The following is a 25,612-nucleotide window of genomic DNA, read 5'->3' as shown; positions in this document are numbered from 1 at the left end:
CATTCAGGACCGGTCGACCGCTAGAGGCATGCCTTCGTTCTTTAGCTAATAAAAGCCTGTTTGTTACTCTCTTAACTTCCAGTCTTTCTCAGTAATTGATAGCGCATCAGGTAGCACCACTACTGGCCAAGTCCTGAAGGACATAACTGCCAGTCTGGGCCTGCAACAGGTGGTGAGTGAACCAAGAGGGAAAAACCTACTTGACCTCGTCCTCACCAATCTACCTGTCGCAGATACATCTGTCCATGGCAGCACTGGCAGCAGTGACCACCGCACAATCATTGCGGAGACGAAGTCCCGTCTTCACACTGAGAACACCCTCCATCGTGTTGTGTGGCACTACCACCATGCTAAATGGGATAGGTTCAGATCAGCTCAAAACTGGGCATCCATGGAGGTGCTGTGGGCCATCAGCAGCAGCAGCAGAATTGTATTCCACCACAATCTGTAACCTCATGGCCCGGCATATCCCTCACTCTACCATTACCACCAAGCCAGGGGACCAACCCTGGTTCAACGACGAGTGTAGAAGAGCATGCCAGGAGCAGCACCAGGCGTACCTAAAAATGAGGTGCCAACCTGGGGAAGCATCAACACAGGACTACATGCATGCTATAGACAGGGCTAAGCGATCCCACAATCAACGGATCAGAACAAAGCTCTGCAGTCCTGCCACATCCAGTCGTGAATGGTGGTTGACCATTAAACAACTAAAGGGAGAAGGCTTCATGAATATCCCTATCCTCAATGATGGTGGAGCCCAGCACGTGAGTGCAAAAGACAAGGCTGAAGCGTTTGCAACCAACTTCAGCCAGAAGTGCCGAGTGGATGATCCATACAGGCCTACTCCCGAGGTCATCACCATCACAGAAGCCATTCTTCAGCCAATTCGATTCACTCCACGTGATATCAAGAAATGGTTGAGCGCACTGGGTACAGCGAAGACTATGGGCCCCGACAACATCCCGGCTATCGTGCTGAAGACTTGTGCTCCAGAACTAGCCGCGCCTCTAGCCAAGCTGTTCCACTACAGCTACAACACTGGCATCTATCCGACAATGTGGAAAACTGCCCAAGTATGTCCTGTCCACAAAAAGCAGGCCAAATCCAACCCGGCCGTTTACCGCCCCATCAGTCTACTCTCAATCATCAGCAAAGTGATGGAAGGTGTCATCGACAGTGCTATCAAGCAGCACTTACTCACCAATAACCTGCTCACTGGTGCCGAGTTTGAGTTCCGCCAAGACCACTCGGCTCCCGACCTCATTACAGCCTTGGTCCAAACATGGACAAAGGAGGTGAATTCCAGAGGTGAGGTGAGAGTGACTGCCCTTGACATCAAGGCAGCATTTGACCGAGTGTGGCATCAAGGAGCCCTAGTAAAACTGAAATCAATGGGAATCAGGGGAAACGCTCCACTGGCTGGAGTCATACCTAGCACAAAGGAAGATGGTTGTGGTGGTTGAAGGTCAATCATCACAGCCCCAGGATATCGCTGCAGGAGTTCCTCAGCACAGTGTCCTCGGCCCAACCATCTTCAGCTGCTTCATCAATGACCTTCCCTCCAACATGAGGTCAGAAATGGGGATATTCGCTGATGACTGCACAGTGTTTGGCGCCATTCGCAACTCCACAGATAATGAAGCAGTCCATGCCCGCATGCAACAAGACGTTCAGGCTTGGGCTAATAAGTGGCAGGTAACATTCGTGCCACAGAAGTGCCAGGCAATGACTATCTCCAACAAGCAAGAGTCTAACCACCTCCTCTTGACATTCAATGGCATTACCATCGCCGAATCCCCTACTATCAACATCCTGGGTGTCACCATTAACCAGAAATTTAACTGGAGCAGCCACATAAATACTGTGGCAACAAGAGCAGGTCAGAGGCTAGGTATTCTGTGGCTAGTGTCTCACCTCCTAACTCCCCAAAGCCTTTCCACCATCTACAAGGCACAAGTAAGGAGTGTGATGGAATACTCTCCACTTGCCTGGATGAGTGCAGCTCCAACAACACTCAAGAAGCTCGACACCATCCAGGACAAAGCAGCCTGCTTGATTGGCACCCCATCCACCACCTTAAACATTCACTTCTTCCACCACCGGTGTACCATGGCTGCAGTGTGTACCATCTACAAGATGCACTGCAGCAACTCGCCAAGGCTTCTTTGGCAGCACCTCCCAAACCTGCGACCTCTTCCACCTAGAAGGACAAGGGCAGCAGGCGCATGGGAACACCACCACCTCCAAGTTCCCCTCCAAGTCACACACCATCCTGACTTAGAAGTATATTGCCGATCCTTCATCGTCGCTGGGTTAAAATCCTGGAACTCCCTCCCTAACAACACTGGGAGTACCATCACCACACGGACTGCAGCGGTTCAAGAAGGTGGCTTACCACCACCTTCTCAAGGGCAACTAGGGATGGGCAATAAATGCTGGCATTGCCAGCGACGCCCAGATCCCATAAACAAATAATTTTTTTTTAAATATACCGTCCAGTTTTTCTTTCCATTGACGGCTGATCCACTACCGGCCATTTTATCCACCTGCTGGGTTTGAAAGTTTCACCCTAACTAACTTCCTTCATTCTCCTTTTGTGCTTAGCTAAGCTTTATCTGTCAGCTTTCTGTTTTAAAACCTGACTGACTTCAAAGCTTTTGTTGAACCTAACTGATTGCCTGTGTCTCTGTCTTTTTATCTCCCTCTCGTCACAGCCAGAAAGGAACAGAAACTTCCCAACACAATGATTATAAGATGCACGATAGCAAAATACTGCAGATGCTGGAAATCCGAAATAACAACAGAAAATGCTAGAAAAACTCAGCAGGCCAGGCAACATCCGTGGAGAGAAATTAGAGTCAACGTTTCGAGTCAAAACCCTTTATCAATTATAAGATGCATATTGACTGCTGAGACAGGCTAATGAATTGTTTATTATTTACAGTCTATGGGGAAATAACAGCAAAGCTAGCTCATTAGCATTTTAACTACCTATTGCCTAAATGCCTTTTTTAATTTGCTTTAAAAACCCAATATTTAAAAGTAACTCCTTTTCCAAATACTTTCTGTGTAAAAATGGTTAAAAGCAATTCTGGAACATTATACTGCTGAAGGCTCACATTCAAAATGTTAACTATTTTCCAACTAATTTAGATTCTTGTACCCACGAATCCTCTTTCAATTGGAAAGGTGAGTGAAGAATGATGACTTAACTAGTTAGTCACCTGCTTGTGTGGGGTTAAATGGCTTATGTAAGACATAAGACATAAGATGAGGCACTCAGTTACCACAAATTGTTCCACTCACCCATAAACAAAACATATCATACACATGGTTCTTGAGTTCAACGGCAGCCAGGAATGGCATTCAACCACAATCGTAGTACTACGTTGGGGCGTGAGTCAGTTACTAAATTATTGGAATGCTCCACAAATATCTGGGTTTAGAAGCTTGGTAGCAACAACAACTTGCATTTTTATAACACCTTTAATGTAGAAAAATGTCCCAAGGCACTTCACACAGTCATAAGGAGAAATGGAAAGGTAAGGAGTAATTAAAAACTTAGTCAAAGGGTTAGGTTTTAAGGAGAATCTAAAAGGAGGAGAAGAAGGTGTAGAGGTGGAAGGGTTTATGGAGGGAATTCCAGATTGTTAGGCCTAGATGGTTGGGCGTATGGCCACCACTGATGGAACAAAAGGAGAGGGGATCCACAAGAGATCAGGGGCAGAGGAAGGGAGAGTTGGTTGGGGGGTGGAGGGAGGCTGTAGGGTTGGAAGAGATTACAAAGATAGAGAGGGTTGAGGCCATAGAGGGATTAAATACAAGAATATGAATTAAATTGTTGCATTGGAAAACCCATATAAATTCTTTGAATAACTTTCACCAACCTTGTCCATGCAGCCCATGTGATCTTCTCAATCAACACCTGGTCAAATACTTGCTTTCCTGATGGAACTTCATGTACCTGACGCTTGTAGGCACCTGTGGACACCTGCAGAGAGAAAAATATTTACAGAAACTACATATTTTTATACTTTAAGTACAAAATTCAGAGTAATTTTTGATTGGTTTAAAATTTGAATGATCAACAATGAGTGACATTTCTGCATTGAACTGCTATCTGTTTTAATAGGGAATCTGGGATAACCATGACATCCAACAGTGATCTGTGCACCATGAGAGTTGGGTCAGGAAGGAACAGCACTACTTTAGGAAGGTACATAGAGTGTACGTGGAAAGAGGGCTCAGAAGTACATTGGGTGGAAAGAGGGAGAAAATATGACATTAAGCGGCATATTTAGATGGGAATGAACGGGGAGAAGAAGATTCAGAAGGCAGGATGAAGGTGAGGGGGCAGTAAAAATTTTCTTTAAAAAATCTTTTGTTCAGCTTGCATGAGAAGGCAGTACCTAACAACAGAGAGCAAACAGGTACAAGAGGAAACACCTTAACTTTAGACCTGTAAATTCCACATGAATAAAAAACCTTCAAAATACTAGGGACGGAGGCCATAAAGGTTTCAGAAGGTATGGAAATAGAAGGCTTGCTGCCAAATCAGGGCTCATTATAAACTGATTCAGTTCATCACATACATAGTGTCAACTACAACATTTGGAAAAAATGCTGAACAGTCCCAAAATGCTGACAACTCAAAATACCTATGACCAAGGCCACCGCTTAAAGGCAACTGAGTAAGTTAAATTCCTTTTTATTACATTGGATTGCAGGGTTTTATTGGTGTTTTAGGACTGCATTTGCAATTTTTTTTTCCCTGTGAAAACTTAAACCCAAAGGCATGACATATAAAAAAGTAGTTGTAATGGGAGTGCAATGAGACATAGGCCGGAATTTTCTGGGGTCCATGCGGGTGGGATTGGAGGCGGGTCGGGAGGGAAATTTGAAATAACTTGGAGCAGGTTAGGAACCCGCCGTCATCCCGCCCTTACTCACCTTTCTCTTGGGCACGTTTGACAGCGCAGCAATGACTTGAATGGCAGAGGCGGCAGAGCTAATTTAGATGATTATTAGGTACTTGTCAGACCCTTAACCTTCTTTTTAACCCTACCTTTCAAATTTCCCTGGATGACCACAGGAATCACGCAGCTCAGGAACCACGTCTGAGAACCTGAGGCGGAAGTTCAGTTGCCATTGATCCAGCTCGTTAGTGCACAGCATGGAAAGCACAATAAATACTCCTACCTGACACCTGGTTACTTTCTTAAGGCAGATGCTATTGCTGAGTGCATTGTCGCACAAATTTAGCTTTCCAGAGGTTGCAAGTCTTCTCAGCAAATTCGGGATCCATTGTCACCTCATTGGTACAACCTATCACACCATTGACAGATTGATTGTCATCTCTACTTGACCTGCCATCTATTACATATGCATGGGTGCCTATTATATTGTCTCATCTTGGTCCTCAGAATCGGACCACGATGAGCCCCAACAGCAGCAGCACCAGGCACACCAGCAGCACCAACAACACCACCAACCTTCTCAACCACCTGATACTGCATAGGACAGAAGGCAGGGCAGGGCTGCACCTTGCCGGAGGTGATTCCCCCAATACAGGGTATACAGGCAGAGGATGAGCTTCCTCAACATGACTGAGCAGCAGTGCCAAAGGAGGCGCTCAGGCTATTGCGCCAGGTCGCCGCAGACATTTGCAGATTGCTGGAGCAAGACCTGCAGCCCAGAGGAGCGGGTGGACAGGCCTTACCAGTGGCTGTCAAAGTCACCAGCGCCCTCAACTTCTTCGCCTCAGGTTCCCTCCAGGGATCTGCAGCAGACATTTGCAGCATCTCGCAGTCGATCACCCACAGATGCATCACCCAGGTCACCAATGCCCTGTTTGACAATTCAGGGTTAATTAATAACCTTGTAGTAAAGGAGCCTTTAGGGAAGAGTGACCATAATATGATAGAGTTTTATACTGAGTTTGAAAGTGACTTAGTTAAATCCGAAACTAGGGTCTTAAACCTAAAAAAAGCAAACTACGTAGGTATGAGGGGCCAGTTGGCCAAGGTAGATTGGGAAACTACATTAAAAGGTATGACAGTGGACGAGCAATGGCTAGCATTTAAAGAATTAATACATAATTTACAACAAATATACATTCCTTTAAGGCACAAAAACCCCACAGAAAAAGTGATCCAACCATGGCTAACAAGAGAAGTTAAAGATAGTATTAGATCAAAGGAAGAGGCTTATAATGCTGCCAAAAACAGTAGTAAGCCTGACGATTGGGAGGATTTTAGAATTCAGCAAAGGAGGACCAAGAAATTGATAAACAAAGGGAAAATAGAATGAGAGTAACCAGCGAGAGACATAAAAACAGTCTGTAGAAGCTTCTATAGGTATGTAAAAAGGAAAAGTAAATGTGGGTCTCTAACAGGCTGAGACAGGAGAAATTAGAATGAGGAATAAGGAAATGGCAGAGAAATTAAACAAATACTTTGGGCTGGATTTTAATTCAGGGGCGGGCTGGGGTCTTGTAATCCACATTTCGTGTTATCCACCCGAATCTAAATCGATGTGGGAGATTGATGCGATTTTAACTTAATTGGCCAATTGAGTTCCAACGTGTGGGAACCCATGGCAAATGAGTTTTTCCAGTCTGAAAGTCGCCTCCGATGACATCATCATTGCTGCTGCATTTAAGGTCTGCAACAAGCCTTGCTTCTTCTGCAGACTGCCAACCTTTTGGTCTTTCATGCTACAGGTACCTGGAAGCAGAATGACCAGCGAGAGACCTAGGTCTGCTCCCAGGTTTGATGACGTTGCCTTGCAGGCTTTAGTTGAGGGAGCAAGAGCTCATAAAGAGGTGCTCTTCCCTTCTTCAGGGAGGAAGAAGCCTCCCCAGCAGACCAAGGTTGTGTGGATCCAGGTGGCAGAGGAGGTCAACTCATTATCAGTAACCCGCAGAACCTGGATTCAGTGCAGGAAGAGATTTCATGACCTTCTGCGCACTGGAAAAGTGAGTATGAATTTCCCATCACCCTTCCTCACCAGCACTCAGCTTTAGCAATCTCTTCCTCCACATCCCACTTGACACTGACATCCATGCACCCTTACCCATTCCCCCTCTCTCTATGGTCATATTCACCTAACTATTCGACTATGCAGCCCTCACACTCCCTATCACTGTGATGCTATGAAAATAACTGACAACACACAGGGAGGGCCCTTGGTCTTGCCACCTCACTCCATCTTTGTCTCCTTCTAAGTATCTATGCTATGGAATCTCTACACTCCCTCCTTCATTCCCACTCAACCTCCACTTGTCTCCCTCATTGCAGGAAAAGAGAGCTCACAATAAGTGAGAAAGAGCGAGGACAGGAGGAGGGCCACCCTCAGTAGCCCACCTCACCCCCTGGGAGGAGGCGGTCCTGGAGATCGTAGGAGTGGAGGAAGATGCGCAAGTGTGGGACGGACAGAGGGGTGCATCACAGCAAGCTGGTGACAGAATAGTTTTCCATCTCTCTCATTGACATTGCATGAGTCGCTGATAATGATTCTGAAGCTCTAACAGATGGACTTATGATCATCTGCAATATGCAATGTGCATGTAACCTTGGCATCACATCTCTGACTCTTTCCTTTACTCCCCCACAGGACCATCGCAAGCACCCGTCCCCACTAGCCAGGAGGAAGAAGAGCATGAGCCTCAAGGCTCCTCAGACAACCTCTGAGGGCGCAGTGTCAGCAGAATTCACCGCACCCAGCACCAGCGCAGACACTCACACCTCGGTGGGACCTTCGGGACATAGAGTAATGTTGTCACCTGGTGTATCACAGCTCACAAGTGAGCATCAGCAGATTGTGGAGACAGGGACAGCAGTGGAGAGTCCTAGTCGGAGGGCGCAGGACTCTGCCAGCTCGGCTCAGCGGCATGTTGACCCTCTGCCTCTGGGTCCATCCATAAGATCAGCGGTGCTGGAACTCCAGGAACAGATGCAGGAGTCTCTGGCAGGTTTTGTCTCCAGGGTCGCTGTGAGTGTGGAGCGAATGGAGGAGTCCATTGTGAACATGAGCAGAGCCTTTGTAGAGTCATTGGCGCATGAACGCATCACCATGGAAATGATGGCAACCTCCATGGAGGTGATAAGTCGCCAGAGTGCAGAAAACAAGGAGAGTGTTCAGAATAGAATGACATCTCTGGAGGAGCGATGGTCATCTATTGAACAGAGAAACCAGACCTTCATGGAAGTCCTTCTGAGCAGGACTACCAGTGCAGATACGGGTCCCCATGGCCCCCCTGAAGTGCAGCAAGGTGCTCTCAAGCCACTTGCAAGCACTGAGGGGGACCTGACCCATGAGAGGGAAGTTGGGGCAGACGTCAAGGAAGTGGGGGCTCCTCTCCAAGCACTCACACTTCCATGCCACTGCAGTGCCCTCGGTCAGAGCCCCACCAGAGTCCACACCCAACTGAGATCGGCGTCTCAACCCCTGCACAGCCGCAGGAGCAGCAGACTGTTGGCGAGCCCTTACAGGTTCGCAACCCCAGAGGACGCCCGCCAAAGGTGTCGAGACAGGAGCAGCAGGAAAGTGAGCAAGGGGCCTCCACATCTGCTGAAGCCACAGGGGAAGCACCACATAGAAGCACGCATAAGAGAAAGATACACATCGACGTCGTAACCAAGAAGGCATGCCAATGCCTGTTCTTCCTCAGGAGACTGAAGAAATTTGGAATGGCCCCCCAGATTCTCACCAACTTCTACCGGTGCACCATCGAGAGTATCCTGTCCGGCTACATCACTACCTGGTATGGCAACTGCACCGCCACAGACCGCAAGGCTCTACAGATGGTGGTGAAAGCTGCAAAACATACTATAGGAATTAAACTACCTGCTGTGCAGGATATCTACCCCGAGAGGTGCCGGGGGAAGGCCCTGAGAATCATCAAAGATGCGAGCCACCCCAGCCACAACCTCTTCGCCCTGCTCCTGTAAGAGATATCGAAGCATACGGTCTCATACTAGCAGGTTTCCAAACAGCTTCTACCCCCAGGCCATAAGACTCATGAACGAATAATTTATTATTATTTATTACTGTTGTTTTATTTATTATTACTGTGTTTCTATTGGTATTTTTATCATTGCTATGCCATATTTATTTCAATGTTGGGAGGGCTCGTAAAAATCAACATTTCATTGTGCAGTACACATGTTTGCTGCATATATATGACAAATAAAATTGAATTGAATTGATACTGCACAAATAGTCACAAGGGTAGTCACTTGGGTGAAATTTGATGTTTTATGTGAAAAGCCATCAGATGAATAATGTAAATAAAAAATCTGATGGCTACTGCTGTAGTTGTGGCGTGTGTCATTTCGCGAATGGGGCTTTCACATTGAGGGCTTAGGATTACTTGCAATCGTCAGTATGGTGGTCAAATTGCTAGGGATCCACTGGTCCTTGGCCATTGTCGATGCTCAGGTAAGAAGCTGCGAGGCAAAAGTGCTTGATTGTCTAGGCTAAGCAAATCTGGCCAAGATGAGTGTGTTCTTTGCATCCTGGGCAGCAATGTTCTCGCGTACTGCTGCCGCTGGTTGATGGGCCTCTGCAAGATATTCGTTTTCGCTCTCCTCCTCCTCCTCATCTGAGGAGGATATGTGATGAGCCACTTGGTCCTCAGGAATCTGCAAGCCACGACGCTGTGCCATGTTGTGAAGTGCACAGCAAACCATGACGATTCTGGAGACCCTGGCTGCTGAGTACTGCAGGGCTCCACCTGATCTATCCAGGCATCTGAAGCGCATCTTCAGCAAACTGATGGTTTGCTCGATTATGGCTCTGGTGGACATGTGGCTGGAGTTGCAGCTCTCCTCAGCTTCGTTGGATGGGCTCCTCAACGGCGTCATTAGCCACGTTTTCAGGGTATAGCCCTTGTCTCCAAGTAGCCATCCGTTAAGTTGGTCTGGCGGACTGAATAGCAGAGGCACACTAGACTGGCGCAGTATGAAGGAGTCATGGCAACTGCCAGGGTACTTGGCACAAACATGCAAAATTTCCTTCTTGTGGTCACACACCAGCTGAACGTTAAGGGAGTGGAAGCCCTTGCGGTTGACAAAAATACCTGGATTGCGATGGGGTGCCTTAAGGGCCACATGTGTGCATTCAACGCTGCCCTGCACCCTTGGAAAACCTGCCAGATTAGCTAATCCAATCGCACGCGCCGTGACACTTGCTTGATCCTTGGTGAAATGGATGTGATTGTACGTGATGGCAAAGAGGGCATCGGTTACCTACGTGATGCAAGTGTGTGCGGCCGCTTGGGAGATGCCGCTGATGTCTGCTGCTGATCCCTGGAATGAGCCCGAGGCAAAAAAGTTGAGTGTGGTGGTGACTTTGATGGCCACTGGTAAGGGTTGTCCACCTGGTCCTCTGGCCTGCAGGTCTTGTTGCAGCATTGCGCAGATGTCACCCACTACTTCTCGCGAAAGTCGGAGCCGCCTTTGGCACTGCTGCTCAGACATGTTGAGGTAGCTGACCCTGTGTCTGTGGACCCTGTTTGGGGGGTATCTCCTGCGCCGACGGGTTTCCATGCGCTGGCCCCTTCTGGCCTGTGCAGCTTCAGGTGGGTGAGCAGCAGCTTGGTGCTGCTGCTGTTGGTGCTGTTGTTGTTCCTGGTTCCGCTGGTGCCACGGCTGGTCTTCGTCCTCATCTAATGTCCAGAAGGGAAGGAAATAAATGGCTCCCATGCTTCTGGTATATGCCTCAGTTGAGGAAGCGCTCAGTGAAGGTTGCGGGAGTGGTTTCCCAGGAGGTCACACTGGAGATGGGTGTCAGGCTCCAAACTTCCACAGCTGTGGTTATGCCTTCTAAAAGTTCCCCCAGACCTGAGACTACAAAGTCCTGCCACCTGCAAATGATGGCTGATCAAATCTCCTCTTTAATGGTTGAGTTGCAGCTGATAGTCAGCAATCCAATTGTGCTCCCGCCAGGTTTCACCGTCATGTTTCAGAACAGGCGTGTTTCACTTGGGAAAAGGGTTAAAATCGCAAAGGCCTTTCAAAATGGCATTATAGAGGCAACTTACTGCTTGTTAAGGGCCTTAATGGCCTATCCCGCCTCTTGGAGGCGGGACAGAGATGGGACCATTAGACACGAATTAATGAAAATTGCTTGGAGGTGGGATAGAGGCGGGGTTGGGCCTGCCCACCAGTTTTTGCAATTTTAACCCCCCACACACCTCCAATCCCGCCTCCTTGGCCCAATGAAAATCCTGCCCTTTGTGTCTGTCTTCACGGAAGAAGACGCAAAAAACTTCCCATAGTGGACAACCAAGGGTCTAGCGAGAATGAGGAACTGAAAAATATTAGTATTAGTAAAAAAGTAGTACTGGAGAAATTAATGGGACTGAAAGCCTATCAATCCCCTGGACCTGATGGCCTACATTCTAGGGTTTTGAAAGAGCTGGCTATAGAGATAGTGGACGTATTGTTTGTCATTTTACAAAATTCCATAGATTCTGGAACGGTTCCCGCGGATTGGAGGTAGCAAATGTAACCGCACTATTTAAGAAAGGAGGGCGAGAGAAAACGGGGAACTACAGACCAGTTAGCCTGACATCAGTAGTAGGGAAAATGCTAGAATCTGTTATTAAGGATGTGATAACAGGACAATAAGAGAATAACAGAATTGGGCAGAGTCAACACCGATTTAGGAAAGGGAAATCGTGTTTGACAAATCTGTTGGGAGTTTTTTGAGATTGTAACTAGCAGAATAGATAAGGGGGAACCAGTGGACGTGGTGTATTTGGATTTTCAGAAGGCATTTGATAAGGTGCCACACAGGAGGTTATTAAACAAAATTAGGGCTCATGGATTGAGGTAATATATTAGCATGGATTGTGAATTGGTTAATGGACAGAAAACAGAGCATAGGAATAAATGGGTAATTTTCTGGTTGGCAGGCTGTAACTAGTGGGGTACCGCAAGGATCAGTGCTTGGGCCTCAGCTATTCACAATCTACATCAATGATTTGGATGAGAGGACCAAATGTAATATATCCAAGTTTGCTGATGATACAAAGCTGGGTGGGAATGTAAGTTGTAAGGAGGCTTCAAGGGGATATAGACAGGCTAAGTGAGTGGGCAAGAACATGGCAAATGGAATATAATGTGGAGAAATGTGAAGTTATCCACTTTGGTAGGAAAAATAGAAAAGCAGAGTATCTTTTAAATAGTGAAAGATTGGGAAATGTTGGTGTTCAGAGGGACCTGGGTATCCTTGTACACGAATCACTGAAAGTTAACATGCAGGTACAGCAAGTAATTAGGAAAGCAAATGGTATGTTGGCCTTTATTACAAGAGGATTTGAGTATAAAGGTAAAGACGTTTTGCTGCAAATTTATATAGGGCCCTGGTGAGACCACACCTGGAGTATTGTGTACAGTTTTGGTCTCCTTACCTAAGGAAGGATACACTTGCCATAGAGGGAGTGCAATGAAGGTTCACCAGACTGGTTCCTGGGATGGGGGGATTGTCCTATGAGGACAGATTGAGTAGACTAGGCCTATATTCTCTAGAGTTTAGAAGAATGAGAGGTGATCTCATTGAAACACACAAAAATCTTACAGGGCTTGACAGGGTAGATGCAGGGAGGATGTTTTCCCTGGCTGGGGAGTCTAGAACCAGGGGTCACATTCTCAGAATAAGGGGTTGGCCATTTAGGACTGAGATGAGGAGAAATCTCCACTCAGAGGGTGGTGAATCTTTGGAATTCTCTACCCCAGAGGGCTGTGGAAGCTCAGTCGTTGAGTATATTGAAGACAGAGATCGATAGATTTTTGAATATTAAGGGAATCAAGGGATATGGGGATAGTTCAGGAAAGTGGAGATGAGGTAGAAGATCAGCCATGATCTTATTGGTGGCGGAGCAGGCTCGAAGGGCCAAATGGCCTACTCCTGCTCCTAGTTCTTATGTTCTTGTATATCAACTTTGCCACTGATGAGACCAGTGTTACTGAGCGGGCGTTCGGCTTTGCCACTCTGGCTGGCTTCCCACAGGTGCAGAGCGTCATCGACTGCACACATGTGGCTATCAGGGCAGCCCATCATCACCCAGGAGTCTTTGTCACCCGCAAGGGCTTCCACTCCCTCAATGTGCAGTTCATCTTCAACCATAGGAAGATTATCATGCATGTGTGTGCGCCAAATTCCCTGGCAACTGCCACGACTCTTTTGTCCTGCGCCAGTCCACCCTCCCGCAGCTCTTCGCTCCTCCAAACAGACTTTCTGGTTGGCTGCTTGGAGACAAGGGCCATCCACTGAAGACGTGGCTCATGACACCCTTGAGGAGGCCAAGGAGAGATATAATGAAAGCCACATTTCCACCAGATGTGTCATAGAGGAAACAATAGGCATGCTGAAAATGTGCTTCAGATGCCTTGACAGATCTGAAGGAGCACTTCAGTACACACCAGCCAGGGTCTCCAGAATCGTCGTGGTCTGCTGCACCCTGCACAACATAACGCAGCAGCAAGGATTAGCGCTGCATGAGGAGCAAGGCTCTGAGTGCACAGCCTCTTCAGAGGAGGAGGAGGAGGAGCATCAGCTAGAAGACTAGGAGGATGAGGAGCAGGAGGAACCTGCGGTCCACATCCCACCAGCACCCGAGCACATTGCTGCCCGGAAGACCTCATCATGGCAAGATTTACTTAACTTCAGGCATTACACCCATATGGCTGCGCCAGGCTCCCAACACCCCACAGCAACACCATAAAGCATCCCTACAACGACCAGGCCATTCCTTTTACACTGACCACCTTTGCTGGAGGTAACGTTATGTCTCACCATTCACTCCAACTCATTAAGCCACTTCCAAGGTTGCAGACAGATTTGGCCATGACCGGAAAGTGGTGAAAATAATAATTTTGATCTGTGACATCACATTAACGTAAACTTCACACAAAAAGTTATTAAAACATCCAAGTGCTTACCCTTGTGCATCTACTGGTGTTTCATCTTTCTCTTACGCGTGCTTCTACGAGGTGCTACTCCTGTGGCTTCAGCGGAGGTAAAGGCAGCCTGCTCACTTCCCTGCTGCGACTGCATAGACACTTTTGGCAGACGTCCTCTGGGTCTTGGAGCCTGTGATGGCCCCGCCAAAGTCTGATCCTCCTGCGACTGTGCAGGAGCCATCACGATTCCAGGAGACATGTGGGGCTCTGACTGAGGGGGATGCAACGGGGGAGAAGTGTGAGCGCTTGGAGAGGAGCCCCCACTTTCATGTCCCCTCTCAACATCATCCCTCTCATGGACCACCGACACTTCCCTGCTAGCAAGGTGGCGAGCACCTTGCTGCACAGCAGTGGGGCCATGAGGACCCAAGTCTACATTTACATCCCTCCTAGAGAGGAGGTCTATGAGCGTCTGCCATAGATAGGCATCTATTCTCCATAGGTACCACGTGCTCCTGTGATTGGCGCATTAGCTGCTCCATGCAGGTGCCCATCCTTTCCGTGGAAGAGCATACAATCGCCATCGCCTGCGACATGGTGGTGCTCATGTTGGAGATCGACTGCTCCATTCTCTGCACATTTGCAGACATTGCGGTCGCAGAGCCTGTCAAAGTCTCCTGTACTTCTTCCTGCACCTCCAGGATCGTCCTCTTTCTTGATGGCCCCAAGGCTCAGCGTCTGCATGCAGCTGAGTAAAACTGGGAGTGTCCTGCACCCTCCGGCAAGGAGTCTCCACTGCTGTCCCTATCTCCACCATCTCCTCTTGCTCACACTTGTGACACACCAGGTGACAACACTACTCTATCCTGTGTGGGACCCACTGAGGTGTGTGTATCTGCGCTGGTGCTGGGTGTGCTTATGTCTGGTGACTGTGTGCCCTCAAAGGCTGGAGGCTTCTCTGAGGAGTTGTCTTCCTCTTCTTCCTGGACTGTTGCGGGGGAGGGGGCGGGCGCTGCTCTAGATGGACCTGTGGGAGAGTAGAGATGATTTAGAAATGTCATATCAAGAATGAGTAACAATACCATTATGCACATGATGAACATTCACTGGCTGCTGACATCAGTCCCCATATGAGTGACTGCTTTATGCCATGTGGTTGTATGAGATGTAATTCTGTCACCAGGTTGCTGAGATGTCCCCCTCTCTCCCCTCCAGCTGCTCTGCGACTCCTGATACTTCCAGCGCGACCTTCTCTGCTGCAGTTAATGATGGAGGGCCACCTCCGTTCTCTCACTCTCCCTCTTACTGTGGGCTCTCTTCTCCTGCAAGGAGGCAAAGAAAAGAAGTTTGAGTGAGAGTGATGGAATGAGTGTAAGGAATGGATGGGTAACATCTTTAGAGGGTGGCTATGATGGAGTGGCGTGCCAATGCCAAATGGCCTCCTTGTGTGTTGTTAGTTGATAAGATTGCATTAGGATGAGGGTGAGGGTGAGTGTGAGTGTGAGTGTGAGGGGTGGCTAGTAAGATGGGGATGTGATAATGTAGATAGAGAAAGAGGGATGGGTGGGCATGCAAGGTATGTTGGTGTGAGTAATGATGTACAGGAGTAGGCTTGGGAAGGCCGAGTGATAGGGATGTGATGAGAGGCACAGCAGGATGAAGTTGAGTGTGGCTTTGCACTCACTTTTCCTGATCTAATGAGATCATTGAAGCATTTCTGGCACTGCACCCAGGTCCTCCTGACAACATCCCTGCTGTTGACCTCCTCTGCTATTTGGAGCCAGGCTCCTTTGGTCTGCTGTGGAGGTCTCTTCCGCCAATCCGAAGGGAAGAGGACCTCCCTGCGTGCTTTCACTTCCTCCACAAGCATACACAGGGAGTCATAGAAACATAGAAGATAGGAGCAGGAGTAGGCCATTTGGCCCTTCGAGCCTGCTCCACCATTCAATGAGATCATGGCTGATCATCCAAATTCAGTACCCGGTCCCTACACCGACAGCCATCCCACCCAAGCCCTATCCCCGTAACCCCACGTATTTAATCCCCCCTAACACTAAGTGCCAATTTTTTAATCATGGCCAATCAACCTAACCCGCACATCTTTGGACTGTGGGAGGAAACCGGAGCACCTGGAGAAAACCCACGCAAACACGGGGAGAATGTGCAAACTCCACACAGACAGTCACCCGAGGCCGGATTTGAACCCGGGTCCCTGGCGCTGTGAGGCAACAGTGCTAACCACTATGCCACCGTGCTGCCCACTGAGAACCTGGGTGCAGCCCTCTGCCTCTGTGCAGTCATGTTTCCAAGTGTTTGGAACACTCAAAAGCTCCAGTACAGTGCCTGCACAATCCGAGATGAACCTTCAAATGCAATGTGGCCATGGCTCCTTTAAATATCCCGGCTGAAAATGCGTCATCGATTATGTCATCAGACCCGCATCAGGGTCACGATCTGCCATGGTGATCGTCTGCATCCGACCTGCCCAGGTACAGAAAATTCCAGCTATAAACTTGTCAAAAGCCAATGTGACTTTCCTACCAGACAGGAAGAGGAATCAGAGCCACACTGATGGAGTAGAAATCCTTTTTGTTTATGTAAGCCATTGCATCATGGTCAGGGACTTAAATAACTATACGGGCGCCATCAATCACCCATTGTATTTTCAGAAAAACATAATCTGGTAAAATTGTGCAGCCCTATCTTGTAGCTTTTACTGTTCCATTGGAAAGGAAATAGAGGCATTGACCCTGCTGAATAAAGCATCAGTCACCTGTTTGATGCACCTATGCACAGTAAATTGGTTGATATTTGCCTGTGCAAGCTTGGAATGGGTATGGTCATCTTCATTCCCATTGCAGTCATGTCCTATATTAAAGGTTGTCTGTAGGTCTTCTTGAAGCAGTTGTCACAGCTTATTACCTGCCCCCTTGCTAAATCTGAGCCTCTGATGGCAGGACTTCTCAGTCATTGCTAGGTAGCTGTGCCTGGGCTTATAAAGGTTGTGGGCTGTTGTGATAAAAATTAAAAATTTCTGTCTAATTTTAGTTAGAGCATCACATGTGCAATGTGTGAATATAGGAATTGTGTGGACTCTTCCCTGAAAAATGCAATAATCCCACACCAACATTCATCCCTCAATCAACATCACCAAGGGGGGCACGGTGGCATAGTGGTTAGCACTGTTGCCTCACAGCGCCAGGGACCCGGGTTCAAATCTGGCCTCGGGCGACTGTCTGTGTGGAGTTTGCACATTCTCCCTGTGTCTGCGTGGGTTTCCTCCGGGTGCTCCGGTTTCCTCCCACAGTCCAAAGATGTGCAGGTTAGGTTGATTTGGCTATGATAAATTGACCCTTAGTGTTAGGGGATTAAATACGTGGGGTTACAGGGATAGGGTGGGGTATGTGTCGGTGCAGACTCGATGGGCCGAAATGGCCTCTATCTGCACTGTAGATTCTGTGATTCTGTGAAGACAAATTGGGGTCTGAAAATTTGTGGCTTTTCCACAGTACTCCTGTTTTAAGTCCATTGGAGTGAGATAGAAGGGCCAGGAATTAGGCTGGAATCTGAATATGCCAGGTTCCGACCTTCCCTAGCAGTACTCACAGGATCTTGCTTGGAGCAGAGCCACTGCCCACTCCAAAGATGGTCCCTCGTGTCAGAGGGACGTGGTCTAGAGAGGTGTTCCCAGGCTTGGAGTTTCCTCAATTCCATCCTGGCAGAACAGCGCGGTACGCAAAGCAAGAAGAGGCGCACTGACCTTCTGTCTGGCAGATGTTAAGCCCATCCATCTCAGGTCTAGGCCTACATTGTGGACTGGACCCTCAAAGATTTAAAAAATGTTGTGACTATTTTCCAGTACCCACTGTTGTACTTTGCAGCTTTCCCCCTTTGACAGCATGTAAGATGCACCCCAAGTGGCACGGGTGCTTGCCCAGATTATGCAAATACCATGACCTCCCTCTGACCCCACATATTTGGCAGGATCAGTATCGGCGGTCACCAGTCGGTGCATCCTGGTACTTGTGCCTATAAATTTTCAGGGATATTTATCTCATTGCTGCTTTGTGTAGGGCTGCCAACACTGATTTGGTGTATTCCTGGAGATTTGATCATGTAACATTTGATCACATGGCATTCGATCACATGATACTACTCATGTGATGCTTAATCACATGACATTTGATCATGTGACTTTCTGTTTGCAAATATTATTGCATTTACCTTAGTTGAGTGTCTCAATATCACCAAGTCCTGAATAAAATATTTGACTTCTTGTTTTGAGACAAATAACATAATTTATAAATCAAAGAGCACAAAAGAATAGAAAGATTTAAGGATAAGTAATGTTTAAATAAAAACTACTTGTGATGCTTGTACAGTATTGACTGCAATGAGAAACACCAAATAAATACCACTGATTCAACAAAAACATCATCGATAGAAGTAACTTCTAACTGAAGTTTTTGTACAATTTCATGACTTTTTAAAATACACAGCAAGTTGTAATAATAATAAATAAAACCAAAACCAAACCTAATTCAATACACGGACTCCCACACCCCACTGCTGAAGCCCAGCTTCAGGGAGGTGAGGCTCAGGCCTCAGAGAAGCACCAATATGCCTGACTCCCAGAACAAATCACATACAACAGCGCACACCACAAGCCGACATGAACTCTCCCTCGCCCCAGTTTGTGTTGCTCTTACTCTCCCTCCTCAGTTTGTGTTTCTCTCTCCCTCCCTCCCCAGTTTTTGTCACTCTCTCCCTCCCTCAGTTTGTGTTTGCTCTCTCTCCCTCAGTTTGTTTCCTCTTTCTCTCCCTTAGTTTGTGTTTCCTCTCTCCCTCAGTTTATGTTCCTCCGTCCCTCGCAGTTTGCATTTCTCTCTTCCTCCCCAGTTTGTGTTTCTCTCTCCCTTCCTCCCTCTCTCCCCAGTTTGTGTTGCTCTCTCTCTTCCTCCCCAGTTTGTGTTTCTCTTTCCCTCTCTCCAGTTTGTGTTTCTCTCTTCCTCTCTCCAGTTTGTGTTGCTCTCTTTCTCCTTCCCCCAGTTAGTGTTTCGATCTCCCTCCCCCAGTTTATGTTCCTCTCTCTCTCCTTCCCCAGTTTCAGTTACTCTCTCTTCCTCCCCCAGTTTGTGTTCCTCTCTCTCCCGCCCCAGGTTTGTGTTACTCTTTTTCTCCCTCCCACAGTTGCTCTCTCAGGACTCACGGAATTTCCAGATGATTTTAGTTGGCTCCGATGCGGTCATCCTCATAACCGGCAATGAAGCAGTACATTACGCTCCAAGTAGCAGGGAGACCAGCAGGGAGGGAGGGAGGGAGGGAGAGAGGGAGGAATGGGGGAGAGGGAGGGAGGGGGGAGAGGGAGGGAGGGAGGGAAGGGGGAGAGAGGGAGGGAGGGGGAAGAGACAGAGGGAGGGGGGAAGAGACAGGGAGGGAGGGGGAGAGAGAGAGGGAGGGAGGGAGGGAGAGACAGAGGGAGGGAGGGAGGGGAGAGAGGGGGGAGGGAGGAAGAGAGAGGGAGGGGAGGGAGGAAGAGAGAGGGAGGGATGGAGGGAGGGGGAGAGAGGGAGGGACGGGGAGGGAGAGGGAGGGAGGGGGTGAGAGAGGGAGGAGGGGGGCAGGGGGTGAGAGAGGGAGGAGGGGGTGAGAGAGGGAGGGGGAGAGAGAGAGGGAGGGAGGGGGAGAGAGGGAGGGAGGGGGGGAGAGAGAGAGGGAGGGGGTGGAGAGAGAGGGAGGGGGGAGGGGGAGAGATGGAGGGGAGATGGAGGGGGAGAGAGAGGGGGAGAGGGAGGAGGGAGAGGGAGGGAGAGGAGAGGGGAAGAGAATGGGAGGGAGGGGGGAGAGGGAGTGAGGGAGGGGGAGAGGGAGTGAGGGAGAGGGAGTGAGGGGGGAGAGGCAGGAACGGAGGGGGTGAGGGAGGGAGGGAGGGAGAGAGGGAGGGAGAGAGAGGGAGGGAGGGGGAAGAGACAGAGGGAGGGGGGAAGAGACAGGGAGGGAGGGGGAGAGAGAGAGGGAGGGAGGGAGGGAGAGACAGAGGGAGGGAGGGAGGGGAGAGAGGGGGGAGGGAGGAAGAGAGAGGGAGGGGAGGGAGGAAGAGAGAGGGAGGGATGGAGGGAGGGGGAGAGAGGGAGGGACGGGGAGGGAGAGGGAGGGAGGGGGTGAGAGAGGGGAGGAGGGGGGCAGGGGGTGAGAGAGGGAGGAGGGGGTGAGAGAGGGAGGGGGAGAGAGAGAGGGAGGGAGGGGGAGAGAGGGAGGGAGGGGGGAGAGAGAGAGGGAGGGGGTGGAGAGAGAGGGAGGGGGGAGGGGGAGAGATGGAGGGGAGATGGAGGGGGGAGAGAGAGGGGGAGAGGGAGGAGGGAGAGGGAGGAGGGAGAGGGAGGGAGAGGGAGAGGGGAAGAGAATGGGAGGGAGGGGGGAGAGGGAGTGAGGGAGGGGGAGAGGGAGTGAGGGAGAGGGAGTGAGGGGGGAGAGGCAGGAACGGAGGGGGTGAGGGAGGGAGGGAGGGAGAGAGGGAGGGAGAGAGAGGGAGAGGGAGAGAGAGAGGGAGGGAGAGAGGGAGGGAGAGAGAGAGGGAGGGAGAGAGAGAGGGAGGGAGAGGGGAAGGAAGAGGGGGAGAGAGAGAGGGAGTGAGGTAGGGGGAGAGAGGGAGGGTGTGGGGGAGAGAGAGAGGGAGGGAGGGGGAGAGAGAGAGGGAGGCGGAGAGAGGGGGGAGGGAGGGAGAGAGGGACGGGAAGAGGGAGGGAGGGTGGAAAGAGAGAGGGAGGGAGGGAGGGGAGGAGAGAGAGGGAGGGGAGGAGAGAGAGGAGGAGGAGAGAGAGGGAGGGGTAGAGGGGGAGGGGGAGGGGGGGAGAGGGAGGGAGCAGAGAGAGAGGCGGGGAAAGAGAGGTGGAGAGAGAGGGAGGGGTGGAGAGAGACGTGATGTGCCTCAATGAATCCGAGACTCAACGTTAACGGAGTAAAGCAAGGCTTTTATTAACTCAGAAAGTAATACACAGTGGAGAAGTGTCTCTCATCCAGAGATCTGCTGTACTGCCTGTGAGACATGCTGGGGCCTGCTTAAGTAGGGGCCAGGTATGGGCGGAGCCCTACACACAATACAATACAGGTAAGGAAATGAAACTGAAACTAAACTCCCCTGCTTGTCACAGTCACAGGCACAATTAAACACAGAGAATACAGAGTGCCTGATGAATGGCATATTTCATCACATTCACCCCTTCTACAGATTTAGTCTGTTCGGGGGTTTGATAGTCCTCTGTGACCGACGTAGCTGTTGTGGTGCCGCGGGTGTCGGCTGGGTGTCCCCGGTGGCCTCCTGGGTCTCTGCCGGGGGCGCTGCCAGGGTTGTTGAAGGGGTAGTTGGTGGGGGCACCGTTGGTCGATGTTCTTCCCGGGGTGATGAAAGGATAGTGGGTGGGTAAGAGTTGCTGTGATCGTTGTTGCTGTTGTTGTCGTGGTTGTCGTTACCGGCTGGGGCGACGTCTTTTATGGACACGGTGTCCTCCCTTCCGTCGGCGTGCCGGACATACGCGTATTAGGGGTTGGCGTGGAGTAGGTGCACTGACTCCACGAGAGGGTCCGTCTTGTGGCCCCTCACATGCCTTCGTACAAATACTGGACCTGGGGTGGAGAGCCATGACGGCATGGATACGCCCGAGGTGGATTTCCGGGGAAAGACAAACATTCGTTCATGAGGCATGGCATTAGTGGCAGTACACAATAGCGACCGTATCGAATGGAGCACATCTGGGAGGACTTCCTGCCAGTGGGAGATAGGGAGGCCCTTGGTCCTTAGAGCTAGAGTGACTGCTTTCCATACTGTCCCGTTCTCTCGCTCCACCTGGCCGTTACCCTGGGGGTTGTAGCTGGTGGTACGGCTCGTGGCGATCCCCCTGGACAGCATGTACTGGCGTAGCTCTTCACTCATGAAGGACGCCCCCCTATCCGTATGGATGTAGCTCGGCATACCGAACAGGCTGTTGAGGCATTTAATGACCGTGGCGCTGGTCATGTCTGGGCAGGGGAAGGCGAATGGGAAACGGGAGTATTCGTCCACAATGTTCAGGAAGTAAACATTGCGGTCGACTGACGGGAGGGGGCCCTTGAAATCTAAGCTGAGCCGCTCAAAGGGCCGTGTAGCTTTGATTAAGTGGGCTCTATCTGGGCGGTAGAACCGAGGCTTGCACTCAGCGCAAGTGCGGCAGTTCCTGGTCAGAGACCGAACTTCCTCAATCGAGTAGGGTAAGTTGCGGGACTTTATGAAGTGGAACAGCCGTGTGACCCCTGGGTGGCAGAGGTCGTTGTGGAGGGTCTGTAGCCGATCCCCGGTGGCGCTGGCACACATCCCTCGAGAGAGGGCGTCGGGGGATTCGTTAAGGGCCCCTGGCCAGTAAATGATGTCATACTCGAAGGTGGAGAGCTCGATCCGCCACCTGAGAATCTTATCATTTTTAATCTTCCCCTTCTGTTTATTATTAAACATAAACGCTACCGACCGCTGGTCGGTAAGTAGGGTGAAGCGTTTGCTGGCTAGGTAGTGGCGCCAGTGGCGCACTGCCTCCACGATGGCTTGGGCCTCCTTTTCCATGGAGGAGTGTCTGATCTCGGGCCCTTGGAGGGTCCTCGAGAAGAAAGCTACAGGCCGCCCCGCCTGGTTGAGGGTGGCCGCCAAGGCAAAGTCAGACGCATCACTTTCCACTTGAAAGGGAGTGTTCTCGTCCACTGCCTGTAGCGTGGCCCGTTCAATATCCCGCTTAATGCTTTTGAAGGCGGCGTGGGCCTCAGCAGAGAGCGGAAAAGAGGATGCTTTCAAGAGGGGGCGGGCTTTGTCGGAGTAGTTGGGGACCCATTGGGCATAATAAGAAAATAACCCCAGGCACCTTTTCAGGGCATTGGGAGTGTTGGGCAGGGGCAGTTCCCGTAGGGGGCGCAATCGGTCGGGGTCTGGTCCGATTTCCTCATTCTCCACCACGCTGCCTAGTATGCAGAGGCGCGTGGTGTTGAAAACGCACTTGTCCTCGTTGTAAGTGAGGTTGAGTTTTTGTGCGGTTTTCAGGAACCTCTCGAGGTTCGAGTCGTGATCCTGCTGGTTGTGACCGCAGATGGTGACGTTGTCGAGGTAGGGGAAGGTTGCCTGCAAGTGGTGGTCATCGACCATGCAGTCCATCTCCCTCTGGAAGACCGAGACCCCATTCGTCACCCCAAAGGGGACACTGAGGAATTGGTAGAGGCGTCCGTTCGCCTCGAAGGCGGTGTACGGGCGGTCCTCTGGTCTGATAGGGAGCTGGTGGTACGCTGACTTGAGGTCGATGGTGGAGAACACCCGGTATTGGGCAATTTGGTTCACCATTTCTGATATGCGGGGTAGCGGGTAGGCGTCTAGTTGGGTGTACATGTTGATCGTTTGGCTATAGTCGATCACCATCCGTTTCTTCTCGCTACCCCTCACCACCACCACTTGGGCGCGCCACGGGCTGTTGTTGCGTTCAATAACGCGCTCCCTCAGCAGCCTGTCCACCTCGGTCGCGATAAACCGCCTGTCCTCCCAGCTGTACCTCCTGCTTTTGGTCGCTATTGGCCGGCAGTTGGGAGTAAGGTTCGCGAATAGCGAAGGCGGCTTTGCCTTCAGGGTAGCCTGGCCGCACACTGTGAGGGGCGGCTGGGACCCCACCGTAATTGAGCGTGATGCTTTGGTGGTGGCACTGGAAATCCAGGCCCAAGATCACGCTCGCACATAGACTCTTCATGATTAGTAATTTAAAATTATCGTATACAGTTCCGTTAACGGACAATTGTACCGCGCAGTAACCCATAATGGTCGATGTCTGGGTTTTATCAGCCATAGAGATGGTGCCCCGAGCAGGGACCACTGTTAGAGAGAGTTGTTGTGCTAGTTCAGGGTGGATAAAACTCTCCGTGCTTCCACTGTCAATTAAACATTTAACCCCGCACCCGTTTACCTCGATGTCCACCATTGATTTGGATAGCGGGTGCGGTCTGGTCTGGTCCACTGTGACCGATGCCACTGTAGGGCCCTGATTGAGACAAGATGGCGTCCACGCTGTCTGCTCACAAGATGGCGGACCCCACGAGGTCGGGCAAGATGGCGTCCAAGATGGCCGCTCCCACGGCGCAGGCGGGTTTTCCAGCGGGGTTCCCTCTGCACACCTTCCCGAAGTGCCCCTTCTTACCGCATTTAAAGCAGGTGGTGCCTTTTGCCGGGCACAGGTTTCTGGTGTGCTTCGGCTGCCCGCAGAAGTAGCAGTTGGGGCCCCGACGCGTCGCGGCTGTCGTAGGGCTTCTGGGGGGAGAGCGGGGCCCCGACGGTGTCGGGCTGCCGGGCGGGGAAGATGCCTTCCAAGATGGCGGCGCCCTTGGTGCACACGTGGCGGCGTGGGCGGCGCGGGCTGAAGAGTAGGCGTCTGAGTTTCTCTGGGCCACATCCAGGGATCGCGCTGTGTCCACAGCCTGTTTCAGGTCCAATCCCGTTTTTTCCAGTAGTCTCTGCCGGATGTAAGTGGAGCTGAGGCCTGTGATAAAGGCATCACGAACGAGCTCGTCAGTGTACACTGCGGCTTTTACATCTTGGCACTTGCAGTCTTTGCCAAGCGTTTTCAGGGTGACTAGGAACTCATCCAGCGATTCCCCAGGTCGCTGTGTGCGAGTAGCGAGCAGATGCCTAGCGTACACCTCGTTCGTAGGCTGCTGGTAATGCGCCTTTAGGATGTCGCAGGCGGCCGGGTACGTGTCGGCGTCTTGGATGAGGGGGTAAACCCGGTGGCTTACCCAATTCCGCAGGATTCCGAGTTTCATACTTTCAGCGTCCGTAGCGTCTGTGATGGCTGCGCAATTGTCCAGGAAGAATTCCATACACTTAAACCAGTGTCCGAATTGTGCCGATGCGTCCGAAGCATGCGGGTCCAAATCCAAATGTTCGGGTTTCAAGAGTTGATCCATTGCGTTGAAAATTGAGTTAATAAAATTGATGAGCCTCAATGAATCCGAGACTCAACGTTAACGGAGCAAAGCAAGGCTTTTATTAACTCAGAAAGTAATACACAGTGGAGAAGTGTCTCTCATCCAGAGATCTGCTGTACTGCCTGTGAGACACGCTGGGGCCTGCTTAAGTAGGGGCCAGGTATGGGCGGAGCCCTACACACAACACAATACAGGTAAGGAAATGAAACTGAAACTAAACTCCCCTGCTTGTCACAGTCACAGGCACAATCAAACACAGAGAATACAGAGTGCCTGATGAATGGCATATTTCATCACATTAGGGTGGGAGGGAGAGAGAGGGGGAGAAAGAGGGGGAGAAAGAGGGGGGAGAGAGGGGGGGAGAGAGAGAGGGGTGAGAGAGAGAGGGGAGCGAGAGAGAGGGGGGGAGAGAGAGGGGGGAGAGAGAGGGGGGGAGAGAGAGGGAGGGAGAGGGAGAGAGGGAGAGAGAGAGAGGGAGAGAGAGGGGGAGAGGGAGGGAGGGAGAGAGAGGAGGAAGGAAGAGGGGGAGAGAGAGAGGGAGTGGGAGAGAGGGAGGGAGTGAGGGAGGGAGTGGGGGAGAGAGAGAGGGAGGGAGGGGGAGAGAGAGAGGGAGGGAGGGAGGGAGGGAGAGAGGGACGGGGAGAGAGAGGGAGGGAGGGTGGAAAGAGAGAGGGAGGGGGAGAGGGAGGGAGGAAGGGGAGCAGAGAGAGGGAGGGGAG

At 50.6% G+C, this 25,612-nt stretch overlaps 1 protein-coding gene across 8 annotated transcripts in view; it reads right to left on the bottom strand.

Annotated features, from left to right (window-relative positions):
* eml6 (EMAP like 6) overlaps positions 1–25,612 on the bottom strand; it is an 844,856-nt gene that overhangs the window by 16,123 nt on the left and 803,121 nt on the right. For all 8 annotated transcript variants that reach the window (XM_085981352.1, XM_085981349.1, XM_085981353.1 and 5 more), the window contains one exon: positions 3,891–3,994. In XM_085981352.1, the coding sequence (XP_085837478.1) occupies positions 3,891–3,994 (104 nt within the window). The remainder of the gene's footprint in view (positions 1–3,890; positions 3,995–25,612) is intronic.

Source organism: Somniosus microcephalus, chromosome 3, assembly GCF_052327205.1.
Source record: "Somniosus microcephalus isolate GS21.2 chromosome 3, FLI_Smic_1.0, whole genome shotgun sequence".
Lineage (NCBI taxonomy): Eukaryota > Metazoa > Chordata > Chondrichthyes > Squaliformes > Somniosidae > Somniosus > Somniosus microcephalus.
The sequence above is the reverse complement of the archived record's forward strand: the minus strand, read 5'-3'. Positions and strand labels throughout refer to the sequence as shown.